At 50.0% G+C, this 22568-nt stretch overlaps 1 protein-coding gene across 14 annotated transcripts in view; it reads right to left on the bottom strand.

The window, feature by feature from the left end:
• Nucleotides 1-8144, bottom strand: part of MSI2 (musashi RNA binding protein 2) — a 222548-nt gene extending 214404 nt beyond the window's left edge. For all 14 annotated transcript variants that reach the window (XM_039387212.1, XM_039387204.1, XM_039387213.1 and 11 more), the window contains exons 1-5: nucleotides 8051-8144; nucleotides 7849-7889; nucleotides 7641-7722; nucleotides 7198-7282; nucleotides 3095-3136 (exon numbers count right to left, since the gene is read on the bottom strand). In XM_039387212.1, the coding sequence (XP_039243146.1) occupies nucleotides 3095-3136; nucleotides 7198-7282; nucleotides 7641-7722; nucleotides 7849-7889; nucleotides 8051-8112 (312 nt within the window). In that variant the 5' untranslated portion in view covers nucleotides 8113-8144. The remainder of the gene's footprint in view (nucleotides 1-3094; nucleotides 3137-7197; nucleotides 7283-7640; nucleotides 7723-7848; nucleotides 7890-8050) is intronic.
• Nucleotides 8145-22568: the final 14424 nt, after the last annotated feature.

Here is a 22568-nt window from a genome sequence, read left to right as displayed (position 1 = left end):
TTTCTGCACCAGTAAGTCACACAAAGATATTTTCATGGCCAAGGAGCTTCTCTGTGGACAGAGGCTGCTGTCCTTTTGCTCTTCAGGTTTGTTTTGGTTTTTAAATAAATCCCTAAGGCAGAGGGGTGAGGGAGGAAATTGCTTACATGTGAAAATATCTAATGAACATGCTAAGTCAAAGATTCTCCAACCTAATAGAGCAGGTAAATATCAGAACTGGTAGGCTATGTATAGTAAAAAGACAAACTATTAATAGTCTTCAGTATTCAAAAGGGGGTACAAAACTACTGCCACCCCATCGCTGCTGCTTTTTAAGGATTTTTTAAGTCAGCAGAGTTATAAATGATCTACTGTTACAGAGTGCCTTCCAGCACTTGGAAACAAGACAGATTTTTATCAAGGAACAGCAGCCGCAGGAGTACACTCATTTCATCTCGCTGCTAGCCATACACCAGAGCCCCAGTGAGTTAAACCCTGCAGCAAATTTCCTAAAACAATGGCTTCAAGTTGTCCTGGACTTCCCAAGGAGAGCAGGATTACACATCATGGCATAATCCACTGGAGGCAATCAGCAGGATTTTCCAGAGGGTCATTCTAAGAAAATCAGGGAAGAATGCTCGGCTGTTACAACCTGCCACTGCTTGCTCAGGAACCAATTTGCATCACCAGAGAGGTGTCAAACCATGGAGCTGCAGTTTAAAAAGCCCAAAAGAAAGTGTTTTACTGGGCTGTGGTTTGAAAGGGGCAAGGAGAGATTCCCGTTGGATGAGGAGGGGGAAGGAACACGCACAAGTGGGTGAGTGTGACCCGCAGACCACCACGGGCACTGGACCTGGCAAGGGCAGAGCCAGTGCACATGAGCCCACTGAAGAGTTAATCACGCTGAGGAGGGTCAAAAGGGCTCCTGAAGGAAGGAGATGGATGGAGGGAGGGAGGGAAGCAGAATGGGGAATGCACCCCAGCCCTGCTCCCACCTCAGCACCCGTCACTGCCAGGAAAGTCACAAAAAAACAAATCCCCATTTTGCTAAAAGGAAGATTACTTGGTGTGAGGGGAAAAAAACCCAAACAAATTCTCCCCTTGCACCTAGAGAGAGACAGAGACATTTCATTAAATGCCATTAATCTCCACAGACCCAAGCATTAGCTAGTTAATTAGACTAAAGTACAGTCACATTTTAACGCTGAGCATTTGCTATTCAACTGGGATAAATGAACAGCTAAAGTCCAAAACCTTAATTCAGTATCTAATTAAAAAACAAAAAACAAAATATCCAGATTATGAAATGCTGGCCAGAATGACACGTCATAATAGATGTAAAATCTATTCTTTATTGCATCTGCTTTTCTCCAGTTTCCAAATAGGGCTGTTTTCAATCTTCAGATTTTTTTCAAATGCCCCATAGACATCCTGACACTTAGAAAGGACGAGTGTGTAAAAAGCAGCAACAGACACTGCTGACCTCTCCAGAGAGAGCAAGATCCTGCCAGGAGTGGCATCCAGCCTAAGTTCCAGCATTTGCCCCACACTCGAAAGATGTCTGTTACCAAACACCAAGGGGAAAAAAAAACACCCTACGCAGAGGAAAACAAAATCCCCTTTGTAAAAACAACCTGATTTCGCATTCTTTAACCCGAAAATTTAACTCACTAATATCTTCCACGTAAGACATGCCCTGGTTTTTTTAATTGTTAGAGAAGAATCACATGGGACAGCTTAACAGCTCTGTTGTAAGCTTTATAAACTTCTCCAAATAACACTGTAGAAACAGATAACTGGTAATTGAAGACAGTTTAAAATGTAAATAAGCCTTTAAAAGGTATTGGGAAGGGGGAAAGGAACATCAGTCACTGCACAAGACCAAAATTCTGGTAACTTTACATCGCATCTTACAGACAGAATCAATCCAACAACATAATCCAGAAGCCCCACACATTATAAACTCTTTGCTCAGCACAGAAACAAGCCAGGCACACCATTATTTACCAGTTAGTTATTAGATATGCCCTAGGAAGAAAAGAACCTCTAAACATCTCCCTACATTAATCTGGTTTAAAATTCTGCAAGTAGGCTGTTGGAGTTTGCTCCTTTTTTTTTTTCCAAGAACTCATTCCCACCAGCTTTAGACCACTTTTCCTTGCTGACTTGCATCCACAAATCTGCAGCCTTGCCTTTCCATCTTTTTAATCAGAAGACTGAAGTAACCCAAGATGACTAGAGCATATACAAGTGCCATACACCAGCTGAATTGAGTTTTTTCCAACAGACTCTCAAAAACAAAGACAATGACAAAAGTTTTCTTTCAGCCTCTGGTTTTCAAAATTCACACACTGCACGTTTGGCTTTGGAACTGCTTTGTTTTCATTAGGCACAGCCTAAAGGGCAGCAGCCACTCCTACTGCACGGGCAGTGCCTCCAGGAGCGATGGCACGCAGTGGGTTTGGAGGCAGCACACAGGCAGAAGTGTCTCTGCCTATCCCTGTCCCTTCGTGGAGACTGGTCACACCATGGCCAGGTCACTGCTCCAGCCTGACCAGCTGGACACTCAGACCTCATTGTCCCTCTGCTCTTGCAAAATATACCCTGTGGCCCCAAGAGCTCAGGGCCTCATCAGAAACTTGCTATCCAACACTCACTGGTCTCCACACACATCTCAAGTTATACAAAAGAAAATTTGCAAACAATGAAGGCAGAGATATATTCCCATCCACTACAACCATTACAACCACAGAACTGAAAGCTCAGCTCAAAACAAGCCTGAAGTCTGTACTTAATCCAAACACTCTCCACAAACACCCTGCAGAACACGCTGTGTGGAGCAGCCCCACGGACGCGGGGCTGCGGCCGCGAATCCCGACGGATCCGGGACCGGCTCTGCCTTTCGGCCGCACCGACCACCCAGCTCTGCACGGACACGGTCAGACACGGCAGCACAGAGCTCTCCCCTGTGCCACAGCCACTCACTGATCCCCTCAGACGCCGAGCACTCCGGCTTTAAAAGCTTTCATTGCCAATTCCCCGGCTGAAACCCGAACTGCCTGGCAACAATGACTCTCTGTGTGCCTAAAATCCTATTATCGATCCTCCTACTTACCTTGGGCTGTGCTCGTCGGGGAAACGCAACTTTAGGGTCAATCTGAGGAAAAAGAAAGGGGAAATCAACAAGATAGCTTTGGTTGTCATTGCAGAGTATTTTGGTTTTAAATCATTGAATTATTAATCCCTCATTTCTCAGGCTTGTAGTTCAGCACACCGGGTCATCCAGAACCATTCTGGAACTGATGGGTCACAGACTGGGTTTGTCTGGGGAGGGAGATGGGAAGAGAGGAAGAAAACATCTCTTCTGCACACCTCTATCATCTTCTGGGAAACGATCCCCACTGGTGCTCGGGGAGCTCTGGATTAGTCTCTGGGCGCTGCCTCTACCACCAAAACTGCGTGTTAGGGATTATCTGCATGCTCTGGAGGTTGCACAGGAAGAGGGCCAGCATTCCTGACCAACATCTTAACTTGCTGGGTTTGACACCTGCACCTTCCCACGGTTGGGTTTGGGGTTACAGGGGTTTTTTCTGCTCTGTTTTGTCAACTGATGAGCAACACCACACTAAAAAGGAAAGTCAAAACCAAAGTCAAACTATTCACATTTCAATTATTAAAACTAAAGTATCAGAAGGGCTAGATGCTCCTTTGTAACTACATGCCAAATTGATCTGGTTGCCAGCTCTCCAAGAATATAAGTGAGCAATGGAGAACCAAAAAGGGGCATTTATGGGATAGGGTGGGAAGAGAGCAGGGGAAGACACAAACACGGGCAGGTTTTGTGCACGTGAAACATACAGGCACTTACAGCAGAAGAAAACACGCTCCTGGAAAAGGTTTTCCATGAAGGAGTTACGTCACCACAGACACAAAAAGGAAGGGGGGGAAAAAAAAATCCTTGCTCTACCCCACATTCCCTTAAGATGCAGTTGACCCCCATTGTGCTGCATCCATTACAGAGTGTGCCCACTCTGCAATTCCCAAACGCTCCTTCTGCACTTTTACACACAACTTCCACACGGGTCATCTCTAAAAAGGGACTCCTCTCTCCCATGACAAAATGACTTAAAACCAAAAAGACACCACCACAGATGCATGGCTGGATGGAAATAAACACGTTAACAACTGCCCAGTTTAAACTGCAATAAAATGCCTCCGTGCTGCTGGTTTCACCTCCAGCTCTCAGAAGCACCTGCATGCAGACATGTTCTACAGAATCTGGAAAGGATGTTTGGAAGTACTAAATCCTACCTGAACTGTGCAAGCTGGGACTGCTTTCAGTGTTGTCTGTGTAACTAACTGATGACACTAACATGTTAAGCATATTCAGAAATAGAGGCTTTCTTTCAGAGTTTGGGTTTGGCTTTTGTTGGGTTTTCTCCCCTCGAGCTAACCTTGACAAGGAAAAGGGAGACATTTCCCTTTGGTACTGTTATTCTGTGGTGATAAATATTCCTGGCACTGCTAAATAACCACGGGCCTCTCCTAAAAAGCAGCTTTACTCAATTAATTTGTCCAAATGGGAAATATCACAAACATTTCATGTGCAACTGATAAACTGATTTGTCTCCATCAGATACAAATGTAGCATCTGTTTTAAGACACACCTGAGAAATGAGTGATTACATGCCACTTTATTGTTCAAAAAGCATAAAAAGTAAAATTATTTATCTAGAAAGCTAACCTTTTCATAGAGATTAACATTATCTACAAATATGTTCAGCACTGACTAGGCATTTGTCTACTGGGGAAATACAACAGGTACGGATTTTCCACAGCGGTACCCAAAGGTGAAGGCAAATTTGCACATTCCTGTTTGTTTCAAGAGTACAGTTTTTCTCACCAAAGTATAACAGACCCACCAGAAGGACATCACTGCAAAGTCCCTCTGGTTAAAAGCAGGAAGAGCCATTAAACTCCAAAGCAACACATTCATTTTGAAGGTCAGTTCAAAGAGCATGAAGTCCTTTGCACCACAGCGACAGATTTTCTTAAAGAACTGAATTTTCCTTCCCCAAACCTTTCAAATAAACACCATCAGCCTTTGAAGACAAATACTAGCAATGGATGTGGCAAATCCATACCTTTTGCATAACCCTGTCAACTATTTAAACAACAACCAAAAAGAAAAAAATTAAAAAAAAAAAAAGAAAACAAAAAACAAAGTTCTACCAAAAAAAATTAGTTAGTTAGGTACAATTCTACTTACTGTATCTACAAGTCCTCTAGGAAATGACTATAATACTATTTCTGATATGAATGGCCATTACCTAAACAAAGCTTTAAACGTAACTGTAAACAAGAGCGACGTTTCCATGCCAATACCCAACCGATCTGCCTCCTGTGCTGAACGTTGAAACAGAGTCAAATGCCTTGTTATACTGCACAACAGTTACTACAATACTCTACAAATACACGCCTGAAAGGACCTGCCTGGCTCTGTGTTTGTTTCTGATTCTAAGGGCAATTTCATATTTGGATTGATTCAATCATTATCACACAACCCAACTGAGGGAATTTGTCCTGGTGAAGCTCTTTACCCCTCCCCCAGAGAAGAGCAAATTAATACATTGCAGGGACTAGACTATGATACAGGAAAAAAGCTGGGGGAGGACCTAATTATAGTCAGAAATATGACAGGGTGTCCTCTCATGATTTATTTTTTTTAAAAACCCTCATTGAAGATACTGTTTGCCTTTGTTCTTCTTATCTAAATTTATCTTTAAAAACACATAGAGCATATAGCTGTACATGAAAAGTCTGGTGAGTTTAATCTCAGGAGCACGGTTGAATCAGTTATCTTACCATATCTGATTAAACCTAAAATCAAATTATTAAGGCATGTGAAAGCATGGGCTTCGTGCTCAGACAAGCCCAGCAGAATCTGTAGGTCGAATTAAAACACTAGATTCCACCTGCTTCTATGAGAGCTTTGGGCTTTTTGTTTCCATATAAATTGCATTTTTTAAAAATCATGCACTCATGTTTGCTCCCTGCTCCTCCTATTCTTCATTTAACTATAATCTTGCACACACAGGCACCCACGAGATGTTGCAGCACCGAGACAGGATTCCTCCTAACACCACGCTCAGGTTAAAATAAAACCTTTAAGCCCCAGAACACAGACTATAAAACCCAGTTACAGTAAGGAACACGCTCGATCCGTCCAGCAGAAGCTCTGCAGTTCCACCAGCACGAGCCTTCCCTTCCCAAAACACAACCCCCTCCGGAGCCAGCAGCACCAGAGCAGTGATGACCTCTACCAGTGTCCTTCCCCCCTCCCCTCCCAGGTCTGCCGAGGCTGAAACTACAACAAAGTAGGAGGCACAAAACTTCATCTTTTTGCATGGCCTTGATCACAGGGAGAAAACAGGGCCCGGAGCTGCACTCTCTCCATACCTTTTGTTTGACCCAGTACCGAAAATGCCGTACTGGGGCAAGGGGAAACTCGGGGTGGAATTTTTTTTTTTTTTTTTTAAGCAAATGAGATGTTCATTAAAAAAAAAAATAGATCAGCTGAATCTCATGAGCATTTTTTTCCTTATGTTATGCACTGGAGATTGAGCACAGCAAAAAGCTCTGGAGAAACAACAACACATTAGGACTCGTGCTTCTCTACCACAGCCACTCTCCACCTCTCGCAGAGCTTCCCATAAATTAACGCGTGCGTTTCGTAAGGGCCCTGCCATCACAGGTGAGGGGACCTCTCCAAAAAATGACTTTGGGAAATGACACGAGCAGCAGCTTTCACGGTTTGACAGTAAGTCACTCCCACCTTGAAACGCGTGCACCAATATATAAATAATCAATCAAAAGAAGCACAAAGTTCCCTGCAGAAAGCATTCTGCAGCCCAACACCGAAAAAAAAAGTTGGATTTTACTCCTCAGCTTTTTCAATGTCACCGCTCAATAAAATATAAGGCCGGGGGAGGAGCCAGCGGTCGGTATGGGGGAATTCGGGCTTAGAAAAAAAAAAAGAAAGTTGCCTCTTTTTGCAAGTTAAAGGCAGAGCCCAGAAAAAAATAGAAAGGAAAACCCCCAGCCATGCAAGGTCCCGGTTCAATGACAGCCTGACAGCGGCCCGAGCGGGGCTCGGCGCGCCCGGGTCGCGTCCCCGCCGTGCCGGGAAGGGCGGGCGGGAGCCCCACCGCGACCTACCGTCTTGGAGTCCAGCTCGTGGTGCGGCTGAGCCAGGACTTTGTCTACACTCGCCGGATCCGCGAACGTAACGAACCCGAAGCCTCTGCGAGAGACAAAGAGCGAGGGGATGGGGGGGGAGGTGATGAGAATTAGAGGCGAGGGGAGAAGTCACAAAAATAAACCGCCGTGTCGTCCCCCCCACTCCCTTCCCCGAAGCCCCCGGGTGCGGAGGGCGGGCGGGCGGCCGCGACCCCCGGCCCCGCTCCGGCTCCACCGGCCGCTTTGTTTCCTGCTCCGGACCGGAGGGATGCGGGCGGGGAGAGCCCTCCCGCAGCGCCCCGCGCGCGGGGTGGGATGCGGGGCTGGGATTTCGGGGTGGGATTCTGGGGGGTGCGGGTCCACCCGCCCCGACGGCAACTCGCGAAGTTTGTCAACCCGAGCGGGGTGGGCGGCGGTTTTACCTGGAGCGCTTGGTGGTGGGGTCCCGCATGACCATACACTCCCTAATTTCTCCGAATTTGCTAAAATAGTCTCTAAGGCTGTCTGCGGAGAAAGAGCAGAGAGGGAGAGGAGGGTCAGCGCTGGGGGGGCGCGGGCAGGGCCCGGCGCGGCGGGACGCGGCCCACGCGGGGCGGGACGCGCGTGGGGAAGGGGCGGCGGGGGGGGTACCTGGTGAGGTTTGCCAGCTGAGGCCGCCGATGAACATCTTGCTGGAGGGAGAGAGCAGAGCGGAGTTGAGCGCCGGTGCGGGATCGGCCATTTTGACGGGGCAGCTCCCGGCGGGGCGGAGGGGCGCGGAGCGGAGCGGGGCGGGCCCGCCTCGCCGCCCCCCGCCGCCCCGCTCCGCGCCCCCGCCGCCCCGCCGACTTACCCGGGGTCGTGCTGCGCCTCTCCGGGGCTCCCCGAGGTAGCCTGGCTCCCGTCCGCCTCCATGGCCGCGCCGAGCGAGAGCCCCTGAGAGAACCCCCCCCGCCCGCCCAACCCGCCCCCCCCGGCCCGGCTCCGGCTCGGTTCGCTCCGCTTGCTGTGCCCCTTTTTTCCCTCCCCCCCTCCTCCTCCTCCTCCTCCTCCTCCCTCCGCTACCGGAGGATCTCACTGGAGAGGCGCTGGGGCAGCAGCCAGATCCGTCACACGTGGGATCGGCTTAGCTCAGCGCCGCGCCGGCGCTCCCTCCCCCCCCGCCGCCATCCTCCCCTCCCCTCCCCTCCCTCCATCCCGCCCCTCCCTCCCCTCCCTCCCGGGGGCGGGGCCGCCGCCGGCGCGTGGCCCTGTGTGACGTCACGGTGACGTCACCGCGCCCTCTCCGCGCGCCGCCCGCCTGCGCCCCGCGCGTGTCCGGGACCCGCCGGTCCCTCACAGCCCGCCCGGCTCCCCTGGGGCTGCTCCGCTCCCTCACACCCCGCTCCCTCACACCCCGCTCCCTCACACCCCGCTCCCTCATACCCCGCCCGGCTCCCCTGGGGCTGCTCCGCTCCCTCACACCCCGCTCCCTCACACCCCGCTCCCTCATACCCCGCCCGGCTCTCCTGGGGCTGCTCCTGGTCCCCGCGACCCCCGGGCTGTACCGAGGGGTGGCTCTCGCACTGAAAGTGGCGCCTCCGCGCCGTCCCCCGCTGCTCTGCTCCCCAGGCGGGTTGCTGGAGAATAATTCCAGGGGCTGTTGGGAAGCGCCTGTTGGGTGTCCAGGAAAGGGAAATTAAGTTTTAGGTGCTCGGGAGAAATTCGGACATTACTGAGAGGTGTCGTTTTTCCCGTCACCAAGCGTGGGTGCCACACTCGCTGCACCCGCACCCTGCGAACACCCCAAGTTTAACCTACAGCTTTGTGGTGCTGCTCAAAGAGAGCGGCTGGTGCCTGGTGCTCCTATGGCTCCTATCCCAGTGCCCCCATGTCTCCATGTCCCCACACCCAGGGCCACTGCATCCCAGTGCCCCTGCATCATGGGACTCCAGCATCCCCGTGCCTCCATGTCCTGGGGCTCCTCCACATCCCAGAGCCCCTACATTCCAGGGCTCCAGCATCCCTGTGCCCCTGTTTCCCTATGTCCCTGCATCCTGGTGCCACCGTGCCCCGATGTCCCACACCCTGGTGCCCCCCTTCCCAAGGCTCTGGCAGCAGCTCACCTTGGGCCCCAGCAGGCACCGCCCAGCCAGGTGCCAGTGTGTGCCCTCAGCTCCCGCATTTCACACTTAGCATTTGACTGACACTGCAGTGTGGGGCGAGAGCGGTGATGGGGCTGCCAAGTATTGGTGTAATTATCTAAGGTAAAAGCAATCAGCTTCCCATAAATTAAGGAGCACTGCGCAGGAGCGAGGGCCGCCCACCCAAAGAGACTGAGCCACATTGCCCTACATTTTCAGAAACATCCATGGATTTTGAGTACCTCCGCTCACCCGGGACCGAGTGCCTCCCAACCGAAGCCCTCCTGGCTCAGCAGCCGTGCCTGCAAGAGCTATTTTGGGGTGGCCAACTATTTCCAGCTCAGGGATTATATTTTTATTGGGGGGTGGGGGCAGCATGTGCATGTTCTTTCCAGCAGGGACTAATGAACAAGGTGGGAACGAGCAGATGTGTGCAGGGCTGGGAGGTCAGGCCCAATGGAGAAATGTTCCCCTTCATGCTCTGCTGCCGACCCCTGTAAAATGGGACATAACCCCCTTTACTGGGTTTGCTTTGCCATGAAGTGCTGAACTCTGGTTCAGCAGCAGGGCAGGCTCCGCTCCTCCAAGCGGGCAGGGAACACCCCAACTGCTCCAGCCAGGAGAGGGGCTGACCTGGCCCTGCCCCAGCGGGGTGAGCGGCACCAACCTGCAAAGGAAATGGAGGGGGGGGATTAAAGAGCAGTCTTTTTCTCACCCCTCTGAGCTTCCCTTAGATTTTAGCTATTTCTCGTAATAATCACCGGGAAATTACTAGTCAGGAGTGCAGTTCCTGCCCTTTAATCTCTCTGTCTGCAGTGCAGAATTTTAAAGGGGTTCCAGAATGAACAGGCACAAGACAGATATTGCTGATGGACAGAGGGAACTTCAGTGCAGCTGCTTATGGCTCACAAAGAAATTAGGATTTCTATACATTAAAAGGAAATCTCTGCTGTTATCCCTTCAATCAGCGAACATTACAGCTCAAATGGCTTTGGGAAGCCTTTATCGGTACGTTCTCTTTCTGGCCTCTCCCAGAGCCAAGGCTGGGTCCAGGCAGGTGCCCAGTTTTGCTGTTTCTCTGCACCCGCTGCTCTCAGGGAGCAAAAGCTGCACCCACGGCATGAGGGATGCTCCAGGGGCACGTTCGGCACCCGTGCCCACGGGTGACAAACCAGGACCCGCTGTCCTGCTCCGTGGCTGGCATGTGACAGCACCCATCCCCAAAGGTGCTGTCCCAGCCCTGATCCCAGACTTTTCTCCACCCCAAGGAGAGTTTGCAGGCTTGCCCTCTGCTCTCCTTCTCTCCGACCTCTAATGTTCGTGCTAAAAATCCAAACTCCCAGCGGACTCTGGGAAGCAGCTAATGAACTGCGAAGCTGACATCTGTAACTGCCGGTCAGGGGTAATGTTCTCCCAGGCTGCACAATTAAAAGTTGGAGCATTTATTCCAATAACAAGGAAAGTTACTGCTATTGGTACAAACCAGCCCAAATTCTCCACAGTGGCTCTGTAGACAGACCACGTCTGTCCATGTACTCACGTAGCACCGCCTCTCATTAGCAGGTTTCAGTCTCACCAATTGCCTTTCAATTTTGGCAACTCGTGTTTCAGATCAGACACTGAGATGCAGAGTTTGTTAAGATCAGCATTTTTAAGGTCAAGGTGACGTGAGATCCCAAATCTCCATGAAGACACATGGCTCCTGAGAGCCTGATTTCTGAAACAGAGAAGAGATCTTGGGCTCCTAAACCAGCTATGGCAGGTAAGTAGGCTGGCAGCTGAGCTCAGAGCAGATCCTAATTGCCCAGGCTGCAGCCCAGTGCTCTGGCTGTTTGGACATCCCATCTCTGCCGTGCAGCGATGCCAAGGGGCTGCATCCACCTTGCACTGCCTGGAGAACAAGTTCATCTCTCTGGTGCTGGAGAAATCTGCATTTATGTTTTGTATGCTCTATAAATTCAATGTCATAATAAAAAAGGATCTAAATCTTTACTGAATAATTCATTTTCACACATAGGGAAGAAATAATGATCTATATTATGTTCCATCTATCATTCAGTGAGCTGTGGAGATTGATCGGCCGGTGGGTTTTGGAAGTCCCTGGTGAGGAGCAGTGCTCTGTGGACTGGTCTGTCTGCTGCCCAGCTGTGGCTTCACCTGACAAACATTATTTAGACAGAATTACAGGGGGTGATACACTGGGGAGCTGCCAGGAAATCAAAGATCATTTAAAATGCAGAATATGTCATTGCAAACAATTGGTCTTCCTGATGCATCTGTGCCTTTGGTGTTACCCCAGTGTGTGTAGCACAGTGCAGAGACACTGGGAGATGGGCTGTGGCAACCCTGTCTTGGAGAAGATACAGCACAGAGGAGGAAAGAGATGTCTTTGGAGTCCGTGGTTTCAGACCAGTCAGGAGGGTCAGGGCTGTCCAGATACCATCCACATCTCCAGAAAGCTGGGCAAAGACTTTCTGTGTGTGTCTGGAATTCATAGTGGAGGACAGCCTTTAAAGTGCTCAGCACCCAACAGCTTTGTTGTGACGTTTGTAGACAAAATTTCAACAAAATTTCAACCCACCACTGACTTGGTGGGTTGGATATTTTTGTTTTTGTTTTATTTTAGGCTGTCTGTCCACTAACATCCACCTGCATTTCCTCATGGTGAGCTCTACACCTCTTCCCAGGTCGCCAGTCCCTCCCTTTGTTTCCAGCTGCTCCATCATCTGAAAGGAAACCACCAAACCCAACACCAAGCCCTGCCCACCCCCGGCGTTCACAGAGCCCAGGGCCAGGCACTGTCCCAGGAAAACAAACAAAACCCACTCCAGTTTGGGAGTTACTTAAAAACATGGCAGCCAGTCCCTAAACTGGAATAGGTTATCCCAGAACCAGTAATTTTAGGGAAGCAGCACTGGTTCACACCTGTTGCAAATGTGACTCTCTATTTTGGGTAGACACTGAAGTTTTTCCTGGTCAAGTTCCAGATCTGCATTTTCATTTCAGCATTTGCTAATGAAGACGTTACACTGACCTTATTAAAAACATCAGGATTTTCATCTTAACTGAGAAAGCAGCATTTTTTTCAACTGTTTCAAAAGAAGAATAAAACCCAAATATTATCAAGCCCATCTTTCATATGATAAGGGAGGAGGGGGAAGCTCTGCGAGAAAAGATTTCAAAGCCTGCTTTGTTTTCATCAGCTTTGAAATCAACAGACAGCCCTGAGAATTTTGTTTTTCAGAACCACAGTGTTTAATTCTATTTACTACTTCCAGGCAATTCTATATATACACACACTGAAAAACCCAAGCAGCTCGCTTTAAACAAATCCTCCTGCTTTTTTCAGATGTGTCATTCCTCCTGCGGGTAGGATTGCAGGATACAGATCAATTAAGCTAAAACCAAAAACAAACCGGGGAGGAGAGGCAGGGGAGGAGGAGGGTTAGTGCTGTCCCCGGGCAGTTCTCCCTGCTGGATCTGGCTCAGGTGACTGTCCTGTGGACACCTTGGCTTCATCTGAACGAGGGGTTTAGTGGGGACTTTTCCAAGGACCTTTCCCCCACTGCATTGGCTGATAGAGCAGCTGGAAATCCATCCTCCCACTCCTGTGCTTGGACATATCCAAGCACCCCAAGTTACCCCTTGCATTGTCTCTCGCTCTGGGGTAGACAGTTATGCCAAGAATCCCATTTTCTTCCCTCTCCCAAAACCAGGCTGTCTAACTTATTTCTCTACCTGATTAATTTTTACCAAAGGCCTTTAAGAGCCACTGATAAACTGCTCCCAAAGTCCAAACTAATATTATTAACTATGAATCTTCTCCTATAAATAATTCCCAGAAGTAGATCAATGCTACCACTGAGTCAATGGATTCACTGGAATCATTTCTTCCTGTTACTCCTGGATTTTTTTTCTCTGTTGCCACTAATCAATTATGATGATAAAACTATCCTGGAACACCCCCAAAATAAAGATAAACAGTGTGTATTATCAGAGGCTGGGGCTGTGCGTGGTGTTGAAGATGTGTTACCTTCTCTGAGGCACATTTGTTTTCCTCTACAGACAGTAAAGGAGGCCCAGTAAATGAATGGCCTGGTGTAACACAGCATTAATTCCCTGACCTTCCGCATTGAGTGACTAAGAATCTCAATCTCAATTATTCCTTTCATGATGGAATCTAAAAGAGACACAGCAAGTCCTCACATTCTTGCTCAAAACCAGGAGAGGTGGAATAAGACAAGCCAGCCCGATCACACTGAAACCACATCCATTATCAGCTCCATGTCATTCAAAAAAATCGACTGTGGGAGAGAGCAAGAGCATCCAAGGAGAATTATTGCAAAACGTGCACTGGCAGGATCTGTATAAATACAGACACTCATTTATATGTGCACATGCACTTAAAATTCACAAGTATGGAGCTGAATCAGGGGTAGGAAAAACAAGTCACTCCCCAGAGGACACCATCGCTCTAAACTAACTACAGGCAGATCAGAACTGATGAAAACACCCTGAAAGGTTGATAGGCAAAGCTTCCTCTCTGTAGATGATGGGGAACCCTCACATTTTCAAGTTTGGGCATTCCTGCACCTCTGGCACAATGGAAATGGCAAACCCATCACTTCCTGATGTTTCCTGTCTGACTTTAGAGTTAACTCCTTTATTTGCTTCTCTGGTTAATCAAATGATTCTTTTTGCTGATACAGCAAATTCCATGACCATTAGGTTCACATCAAAGGAGACGAGCAAGAAAGTTTACATGAAGTTTTAGACCATGCCAGCACAGATCTTCAATGGGCATAAAAATCTCATAGTCACCTTAACATGCATATTGGCTAAAGACCAACTGTTCATCCGCGCACCTTTGAAGGTATTTTCCTGCAGCTGGAAAACAAGGATAAACCCAGGCCCAACTGTAGGACCCTCTCTGTGCAAGGGGCTGTTCTCCAGCCACTCTTCTCCCTGCTACAGCATCGTGCAGTGCACACAGGGCTGTCACCAAAGCTCCCTGGTTCCCTCACCCTGGAGTCACCCTTAATGTAATTCACTGGCTTTCTACATAATTCACTGCTTTTCCAGCAGCAGATGTGAACTGAGCTCCCAAGTTTGCCTTTCCAGCCAGGGCCTGGCACAGCACGTGGCAAGGCTGCAGCAAGCCTGGGAGACAAGAAGTCATCCACAGCCTATGGCCAGATCCTGAATTCCAGCATTGTACGTCAGGAAGAAATGTGCCTGGGAAATGTAGCTGTAACTACGTTAAAGCCCCATAATTCAATTCTAACCACATCATTACGGAGGTGCAGATCAGATAAGCATGAGGAGCTCAGGGGAGAGGAAGCCGGGCCCTGCCTGCTGTGGGAGCCGTGTCCCGCCTGCTCCGGCCGCCCTGGGCTGGGAGAGCCTCAGGCCTCCTCCTCGGGGGATGTCACACCATTCAAACTGCAAACACACCTCTCCAAGAGGCATCCTGTGCTCCCTCCCTCTGCTCCAGCCGGGTGCACCCAAACGGGCAGACACTGCACCCCTCACCCGGGAGGGGATTTTGATCCCCGTTGACCCTCACCCTGATCATACACGGACCCTCTCACATCCAAGAGGCCTCCCCAGCGTGGCCACGCTGGGGTGGGTGAGGACTGTGCTGGCTGGGCAGGGGGAGCACTGCAGCCCATCACTGAACTGAGGCCCTGACACCCCCCCGCAGGCTCCAGACCTTTTCCGTGCTGCCCAGAGATCTCCAGTCTTCCCTGGTGAGGGGATGTGAGTGCCCCCACAGCAGCCTCCTCCAGACTTGTCCACCTGCCCGTGCTGCCGCCCTCATCCTCCCTCAGGGCATCAGTGCCTCGGCCAAAACCACGCCAGACCATGGACCAAACCCCAGTCTTTGAGTTATTACCTCCTACCAGGGAGCATGCTTTTCCCATATTTAAGCAATTCCTCAGCTTTAAGCACCCTCTCCCCTTGGATTTAAAGCACTGATGTACCCACTGTCAAGGTCCTGGATTCTTGGTCTGACTTTTGGGCAGCGATAAGATTAACTCTTATGTTCCAAATCATCTTAAGAGAGGTTAATGCTGAATTTGTGCTTCTGCCTTTGCTGAATCAGGGCTTTGCCAACTTCCTGCCTTATTTATTTGGCTTTCTGTGATTGCTGAGCCAGGATGGCAAGGATCCTACCTTGAACCTCCCCCGGGACCTCTTCTGATGAAAAGCAAAGCCTGCAAACACTGTGGAGTCTCTGCTGCATTAGGAGAGGAGTTTCATGAAGATTCATGTCTTTCATATTGTTCTATGAAATTAAAGAGCAGAAGGAAAATCACTTTCGAGGAAGTGAAGATCTACTGCAGCAATTTAGATGTAAACATAATTAAGCAACTGGCCCTGACATACCCGTCCCTTCTTGGCCAAAGTTCAGCTGGAGTTTCCACTGATGTCAAGATCAAGCTATGCAAATAATTAGAACAGGCTTGGTCAGGAGAGAGTTCCGAAAGAGATTTTAGGTGACAAGATCTATAACAATGCTCCCCTTGCCCCTTCTGGGATCCAGATCTTTGGGTCCTTCATTTCCCTTCCAGCGTCACCCACCTGCCACGTGGTGGTTGATGTTCACACTGAAACACGTATGAGACCTGTGTGAGCCCAGCTGGTGGCCCTGCCTGCCAGGCTCCAGCTCCTGCAGGACGAGGTGCTGCCATCCCCTGTGGAGCTCTGCACTGTGATGAACTCACTCTGCCACTTCACCATCATTCAAATCACACTGATGGGTTAATTTGTACCGAAAACTCTCGGCTGGGTCGGGCGTCACCTCTCTCCCCTCTAACCCACTGCCACGTTGGGCATCGTGTGTTCTCCTGGAGGGGGCACAGAGGAGGCTAAACTGGCATCAGTGGCCTGCCTGAGCTCAGTCTGAACACAACAGACTGAGGTGACAGCCCCCATCCCACCCAGAGGGTTTGTGGTCCAGTGGGATGCTGGAGTGGTGCAGAACCTGGAGCTGGGGCGAGCCAGAACCAAACATTTTACTGACTGAAACAAGAACTGGGCATTTAACACTTGTTTTTCAAAACTTGTCTATGAACAGGCACAACTACAAATGTGCAATTTCTAAGTGTAAATACACTTATGAACTGGTTATAGTTAAGCAAAATCAAACTGCTCTTAAAGCTGAGCTGGGAGCACTGAGCTTTCGTGATGATGTTTAGAGCTTTCCCAAGTCCCTCTCTGTGAAGTGGTTTTCTAAAATTGCTGGGTTTTTAGTTTTTGTTTAAAGTAGATGTATAGTCTTTGATACTCCAAGGAAAGAACTTGAAAAATGTGACCTTTAGAGCTTTGAAACTGGATGACAAAGAAAAAGAATCCAAAGGACAACCCATTAAAAAATATACATGGCTATTGCTTAGTGAGCAGAGAAAGGAAATAAGGATGATGTGTTTTGCGTGGAGGCCAGGATTGACAGCACCCTCTTATGTCACCCTTAAAATATTATTGGGATAATGTGGTACTGGCAAATGCCTCCTGTAGGCAGCATTGCTTGCCCAATTTTGCAGCTTTGCTCCAGTGCAGATGGAACATGTCCTGTTACTTATGCCATGTGTAACTTTTCCCAGTCACTCCCCTTCCCCTCTTTTCTCACCTCCTTGTGCCACTGAGGTTCACCACAGATGTAACTCTGCTGGTCTGAATCAACCCAGGGACAGTGTTTTGTTGTTCTGTATCAACAACAACAAAAAAATTAAATTCAAACCAACACAAACTTAGCTGAGAAAGTAATAAGAAGGTAAACTCAATTACTGTTTCATCTGGCATTATTGTAGCTTTGCTGCTCTTTGTCAGGGACTTCTTCCAGGCAAAATTGGAGAGATTATCTTGTCTGGATGTTATGAAGTAGCTAATCCCTTCCGCAAGTGGAGGAGAGCCAAACGCTTCACGTTGGGCCAGTGCAAGTGTAAATACGGTGACAAAGTGCTGCCATCAGCTCCCTGGCTCCAGCCTTTTCCCAGGGCTTTGCACACTCCACATCTGCACGAGACACCAAGGTTTCTCCAAGATCACCCAAAAGATTCCCCCTTTCCCAGCCCAGAAGGTGCTGAAGCTTGTGCATTCGGCACAGCCTCCTTGGCTGCTGTGGGAACAAGAGGGAATAGGTATTTTTAGGGAAGAGAAAGGCCTGGTGAGCTCGCTCTGTCCCAGCCCTGCAGACATCCCTCTGGGCAGTGAGCATGGCTGGGGGACGCAAGGACTCCCCTCCAAAGGCACCCAGGAGTCAACAGCCCTGCAGGCAGATCTTCCCAGTGCAGGGCAGAGGTTTGATCCTGCTGTCAGGGAAACAGAGGCAGAAGCCCCACGTTGCCGCCCCCACAAACCCAACCTGGCAGACCCCTCCCTACTGCCTTCCCCCAGCATCACCCCATCCCAGCCTGGACTGCACCACCGCCCCTGGCTCCTCCCTGGGACACCCTCAGGCTGCGTGGGGCACACCGTGCGTGGGGCTGAGGGGTGGCCCCAGAGCTCCACTGCTGCCCCGGGCACCACCACGGCTCCCGCTCCCTGCACAGCTCCTCGAGCAGAGGTGAGGATGAGGATGTTCCTGCCTCCCTCCAGCCAGCAGCTACAGGCCACCCTGCCACAGGGTGTGGAGTAAGGACCTCAGAAAGCAACCTCAGGACAGAAACTACCCACCTACCTTGTATTCACTAGATTTTGTATGGCACGTACAAAAAACTCTAGGGTTGTTATCCCAGTGAAGACAAAGTCTTGTCTTCACGTAAGAAAGGCTGTTTTCTGGTTCACCTCATACTTTAAGGTAAGCAGGGTGAGGTGGCCTTAAACAGAAATCCACAAAGGTCTCATCTTTAATCACATTGTACATTAACCCAGAGCAACACGTTCCTGTAAACAGCCCTGGCCCAGCCAACACCTCTGGGCCCCGGTGACATCCCTGTCACAGCCCCGGGAACACGGGAACCACCAGCCCTCGTGGAACAGCATCTCTGGGACAAATCCTGCTGGCCTCCCTCCTCCATAACCATTACAGAGAGACAACATAATACCCCACCTGCCCGTCGCCCCCACGTCCCCAAAACCCAGCAGCTCCGGTAAAATGTATTTGCAAAGCCAGGGAAAGGCTGGGCTGGGACCGGGAGCAGCCGCGGCCCGTGCGGGTGTGTCTGTGTACAGCCAGCCCCCCGCACATTTAATGATAATTACCTCTTTTCAGCAGCAAGCAAAGTGCCTGTTACAACCCAAAATGATTCTGCTATTTTGACGCTGGGAAATCTGCAAGTCAAAGGTGAGGGAACGACTGCGCAGAGCAACCAACATTAAAAATCCCAACCTGGCAGCGGCGGCGGCGCTGGCAGAGCCGGATTGCCAATCATTTTTATACCTCGGCGCTTTAAATAGCAATAATGTGCTGAATGTGAAATTGCCTGTGCTGATGGGGGTTGCTGCACGTTATTAAAATCCAAGCGTTGGGACACGTGTTACACGTTTGTGATTCTTCAGAGACATTGTTGGGGGAAAAATACAAACTCCGGGAGAAATTTGAGGGAGGGGGACCCAGGAGGTAGAGGTGGGCAGTAAGGTCTCTGAAAAATCACTACTGTACAAAAGGCAACAGGGAGAACACTTCAGCTCATCTGGATATGCCCAGGAAACAGCCAATTATTCCAGAATCATTGAAGCATTAAGTGATAGAGATTATTCCCTATAATGCTTATTCCCTATGTGATTCCCATTGGGTTTGGCCCATTCCAGATCCACACTTGGTCCAACAGCTGAGCCCCTGTTTTGGAGCCAGGGCTTGCTGTGCTTTCCTGTGCCTTTCTCCCTTTCCAGAGACAAAAGCCCAGTGGAAGGTGCCCCCACACCCAGGTCTGCTCCCACAGCTCTGGCTGGGTGAGGACACAGAGCTGAATCCTCACCAAACCCGCTGCCTCACATCTCACAGGAGCATCTCTCCTCCCAAATCAGGTTGTCCTCATCCACCCCGACAGCTACATAACTCCCTTTGGACGACTAGAACCCTTAATCCATGATTTCACAGCCCTACTTAGGTACAAGCACCCACATGCAATGCAGATCTGTGTAAAACCCATCTCTGCATAAACACACTCCGGAAAGAGGAAAAGCGATGATGCAAACACGGTGTGATTTCCATCCATCTACAAAGTTATTCCTTAATCTCCACCAGCTCCCTACCTGCTCCCTCCTTCTCTGTCTCACCTTCTGGGTGCCAAACTTCTGCAAAGCCCCTCAAGAACAGGACAGTCCTAGCTCAGATCTACACAGACCGTGAGTTGAGGGAACTAAAATGACAAAAATCCACATGCCTTTAATAGTCTCAGGATTAGTTTTACTGCAGCATCATCGAGTGCCCTGGGCCAGGCTGGGCCTGGAGCTGCACGGAGGGGCAGAGGTGGAGAACTGGGATGCATGCTTTACAGACAGGGGACAAAGCAGAGATTTAAGGTCCTGTCACATCCCAGAGTTTTACTAGTCCATCTGCAGCAGCTATAGGACTGATTTTTTAATTAATATTTTTAAGAGGATAGGCATACTGGTAAAGTCCTAGTAATAAGAGGTGCCAGAATGGAATAAAACCTGAAGTACCTCCGTTCATCACACTCATGGACCTCGCGCTCTTTAACAAGGTCACACAGAACCAGCAGTTGAGCCCATATTTCTCCAGCCTTTTCACCACCTCAGCCCCACACCCAGCACAGCTTCTCTCCTTGCCATGCTCCAGCTTGGCTGCAGTTTGTCACGAGCAGTGACTTCACCTTGAGGGACAACGACCTCCATCCATCCCTCCACCCACCCACCCCACGGCACATCAGGAGGAGCCGCGGCACCGACGGACCTCAGACCCAGGCAGCCAAAGAGTACAGCACACTCCAAATAAAAAGCCTGAGAAAATAGACTTTCAAGTGTGAAATGAGAAGAGCAAAGCCTTTAGATGGAGCTGAGGGTGCACTGTGCTCAGAGGACAGGCAGGGGGCAAAGGTCCCGTGTTCACAGAGGTGACAGCCAGTGAGATATTGGTTTGATAACCAGATGAGCCGAAATTTGGGATGCATTGGAGATGCTGATAGGAAAAAAGAGGTAAATGGAAAGACAGGGGACTGCAAGAGAAACAGCTGTGTACACTGAGATGCATGAGATGTTATGGAAAATAGAAGGTCATCAGGATCCATGAAATTCTCAAAAGAAATAGAAGTGGGAAGGGGAGATCACAGGGACAGCAGATGTTATCGTGCCAAGACAATGATGGAACCATAATTATAGTGAGATAGAGCATCCTGCAAAGTCCCAGCAACACAGAAACAAAACAAACCCCAAACCAGACATGTTTGATTGGCAACTGGAAAAGGCTACAAAAAAGTAATAAGCATTTAGCCCTTCCATTACAGAAGAGTCAGGCAAGAGGAAGAACATGGGCAGCTCTTTGCTGCAGAGCCAGAACTGTGCCCGAGAGGTCAAGCTGCTGACAAAAATCCATGGATTTGTATGGGTCTCACAGATGAGAGAGCTGGGCACTCACAAGTGGGTTTTTTCTCCCCATTCTCAACAACAGGAGAGTCCAGCACACACAGCCAGGGGCTAGGGTGCTCAGCAGACACCGTGCAAGTGCTTCCACCCCATTCCTGGGCAAACCCGGCCCAGATGTCTTGTCTTGTTCAAGGGCAAAACCCAGGTGAGCAGAGCCTGACACAGGCTGTGGCACCTCAGGGGGCTTGTCCCACCTCAGCTGCCACAGGGAAGTCTCCCAGGGCTCCAGAGGAGAATGAGCATGGGCTGAATCCGGGGTCAGGGCTTGTATGCTTGGAAGCTCAGCTGTCCCTGCAAACAGCCCTGCAAGGAGCAGCGACAGCGCTGGGACACTGAGGGGACCATCCCCTGTGAGATGGCTCCTCCAAAGCTCCTCATCCAGGGGATCTCTCTGCATGCCCAGCACACACCATGACCACCTCAACAGGACCATTTTTCCCTGACTCATTCATACGTGTCCAGCTGTTGTCTCTCTAACAAACACACTGAACTTTGCTTTTCAATCTCCACACCAAGTCTCTTTTCAGTGGGAGCACAATGAGCTCACTTCATTTTGGCTGCGGGGGAGGAAATGATCTGATTCAAGAAAAAGAAAAATCTTGTTTCAATGCTCTGGGGAAAATGCACATCACAATCCCAGAAAATATCCAAGCAAATTAGGGGTCGGTCTCCGTGAGTGAAAAGTAACACTTTCCCTTTATCATCTCACGTCCAGACACTGTGTAAGGACAAACCTGCACAAGCAGAGATACAATCTGGACCCATGAGCAGAGAGGAACATCCCAAGCATGTAAATCAAGATTCTATAGATGCAGCTTATAGCCCAAGATTACCCATCTCCCTCCAAGGACTGGAGCCCGAGCGGCCGCGCTCCCCTCGCCCGGCTCAGCCCAAAGCGATCCCAGTGCTCGCACTGCAGAGCTGGGCTGGTGCTCGAGTGCCATCTGCTGCTCTCCCCTCGCTCCTGCCTCCTTTCCATGCTTGACATCCGCACCACCTGGGGAAGGGACGCGACCTGGGGCTGCGAGGAGGGGACAGGGCAGATACAAACCCACCCAAACCAACCTCTGCTCATTACGACTCTTTCCTTGTGATTTGTGGTGTCCTTGTGGCCTCAGCGCCTGGGGGCAGGGCTGGGCACCTGCAGTGCTTCAACGCTGCCATCCCTTGCCCCACACCTACACGTGACACACTGGTTTGTGCCCCAGAAGTGCAGCCACACCACCTGCCCGGGCAGCAGAGACACAGCAGGAGAATCAGAGCTACGGCCTCGACAAGGCAGCCAAACATTTCTTTCCTGCTCCGATAAAACAACCTTTCCAGTGGTGAACAAGTGTCTCCCAAGGAAGGACCGGGTTCCCTGGTATCCCTCTTGAGCATCCCCTCCACACCAGGGACAGGAAAGCTGAGGGAGAACAGGAGGCTGGAGGCAGCAGGATGCACCAGCAGCGATGCTGGGCCATTGTGGGGCAGCTGTGCCAGGCAGAGCTCAGCAGGGGAATGCAACACAACCAAGAGATGCTCATGCTGCTACCTGAGGCTACAAATGAGAGAGCACTACTTGAGGGCCAGAGAAGTGCTTCAGGTGCACTTGTAGAGCGACAGACACTCTAGACCCACACTAGACAACACACACGAGGGAAACCCAGATCCAGGGATTACTTTGAAAGTGCTGTTATCCAGAAATGAGGGCACCTC

The sequence above is a fragment of the Pipra filicauda genome, unplaced genomic scaffold (assembly GCF_003945595.2).
Source record: "Pipra filicauda isolate LSUMZ 115617 unplaced genomic scaffold, ASM394559v2 scaffold120_size2142806_pilon, whole genome shotgun sequence".
In the NCBI taxonomy this organism is placed as follows: domain Eukaryota; kingdom Metazoa; phylum Chordata; class Aves; order Passeriformes; family Pipridae; genus Pipra; species Pipra filicauda.
This window is presented reverse-complemented; position numbering and strand designations above follow the sequence as displayed.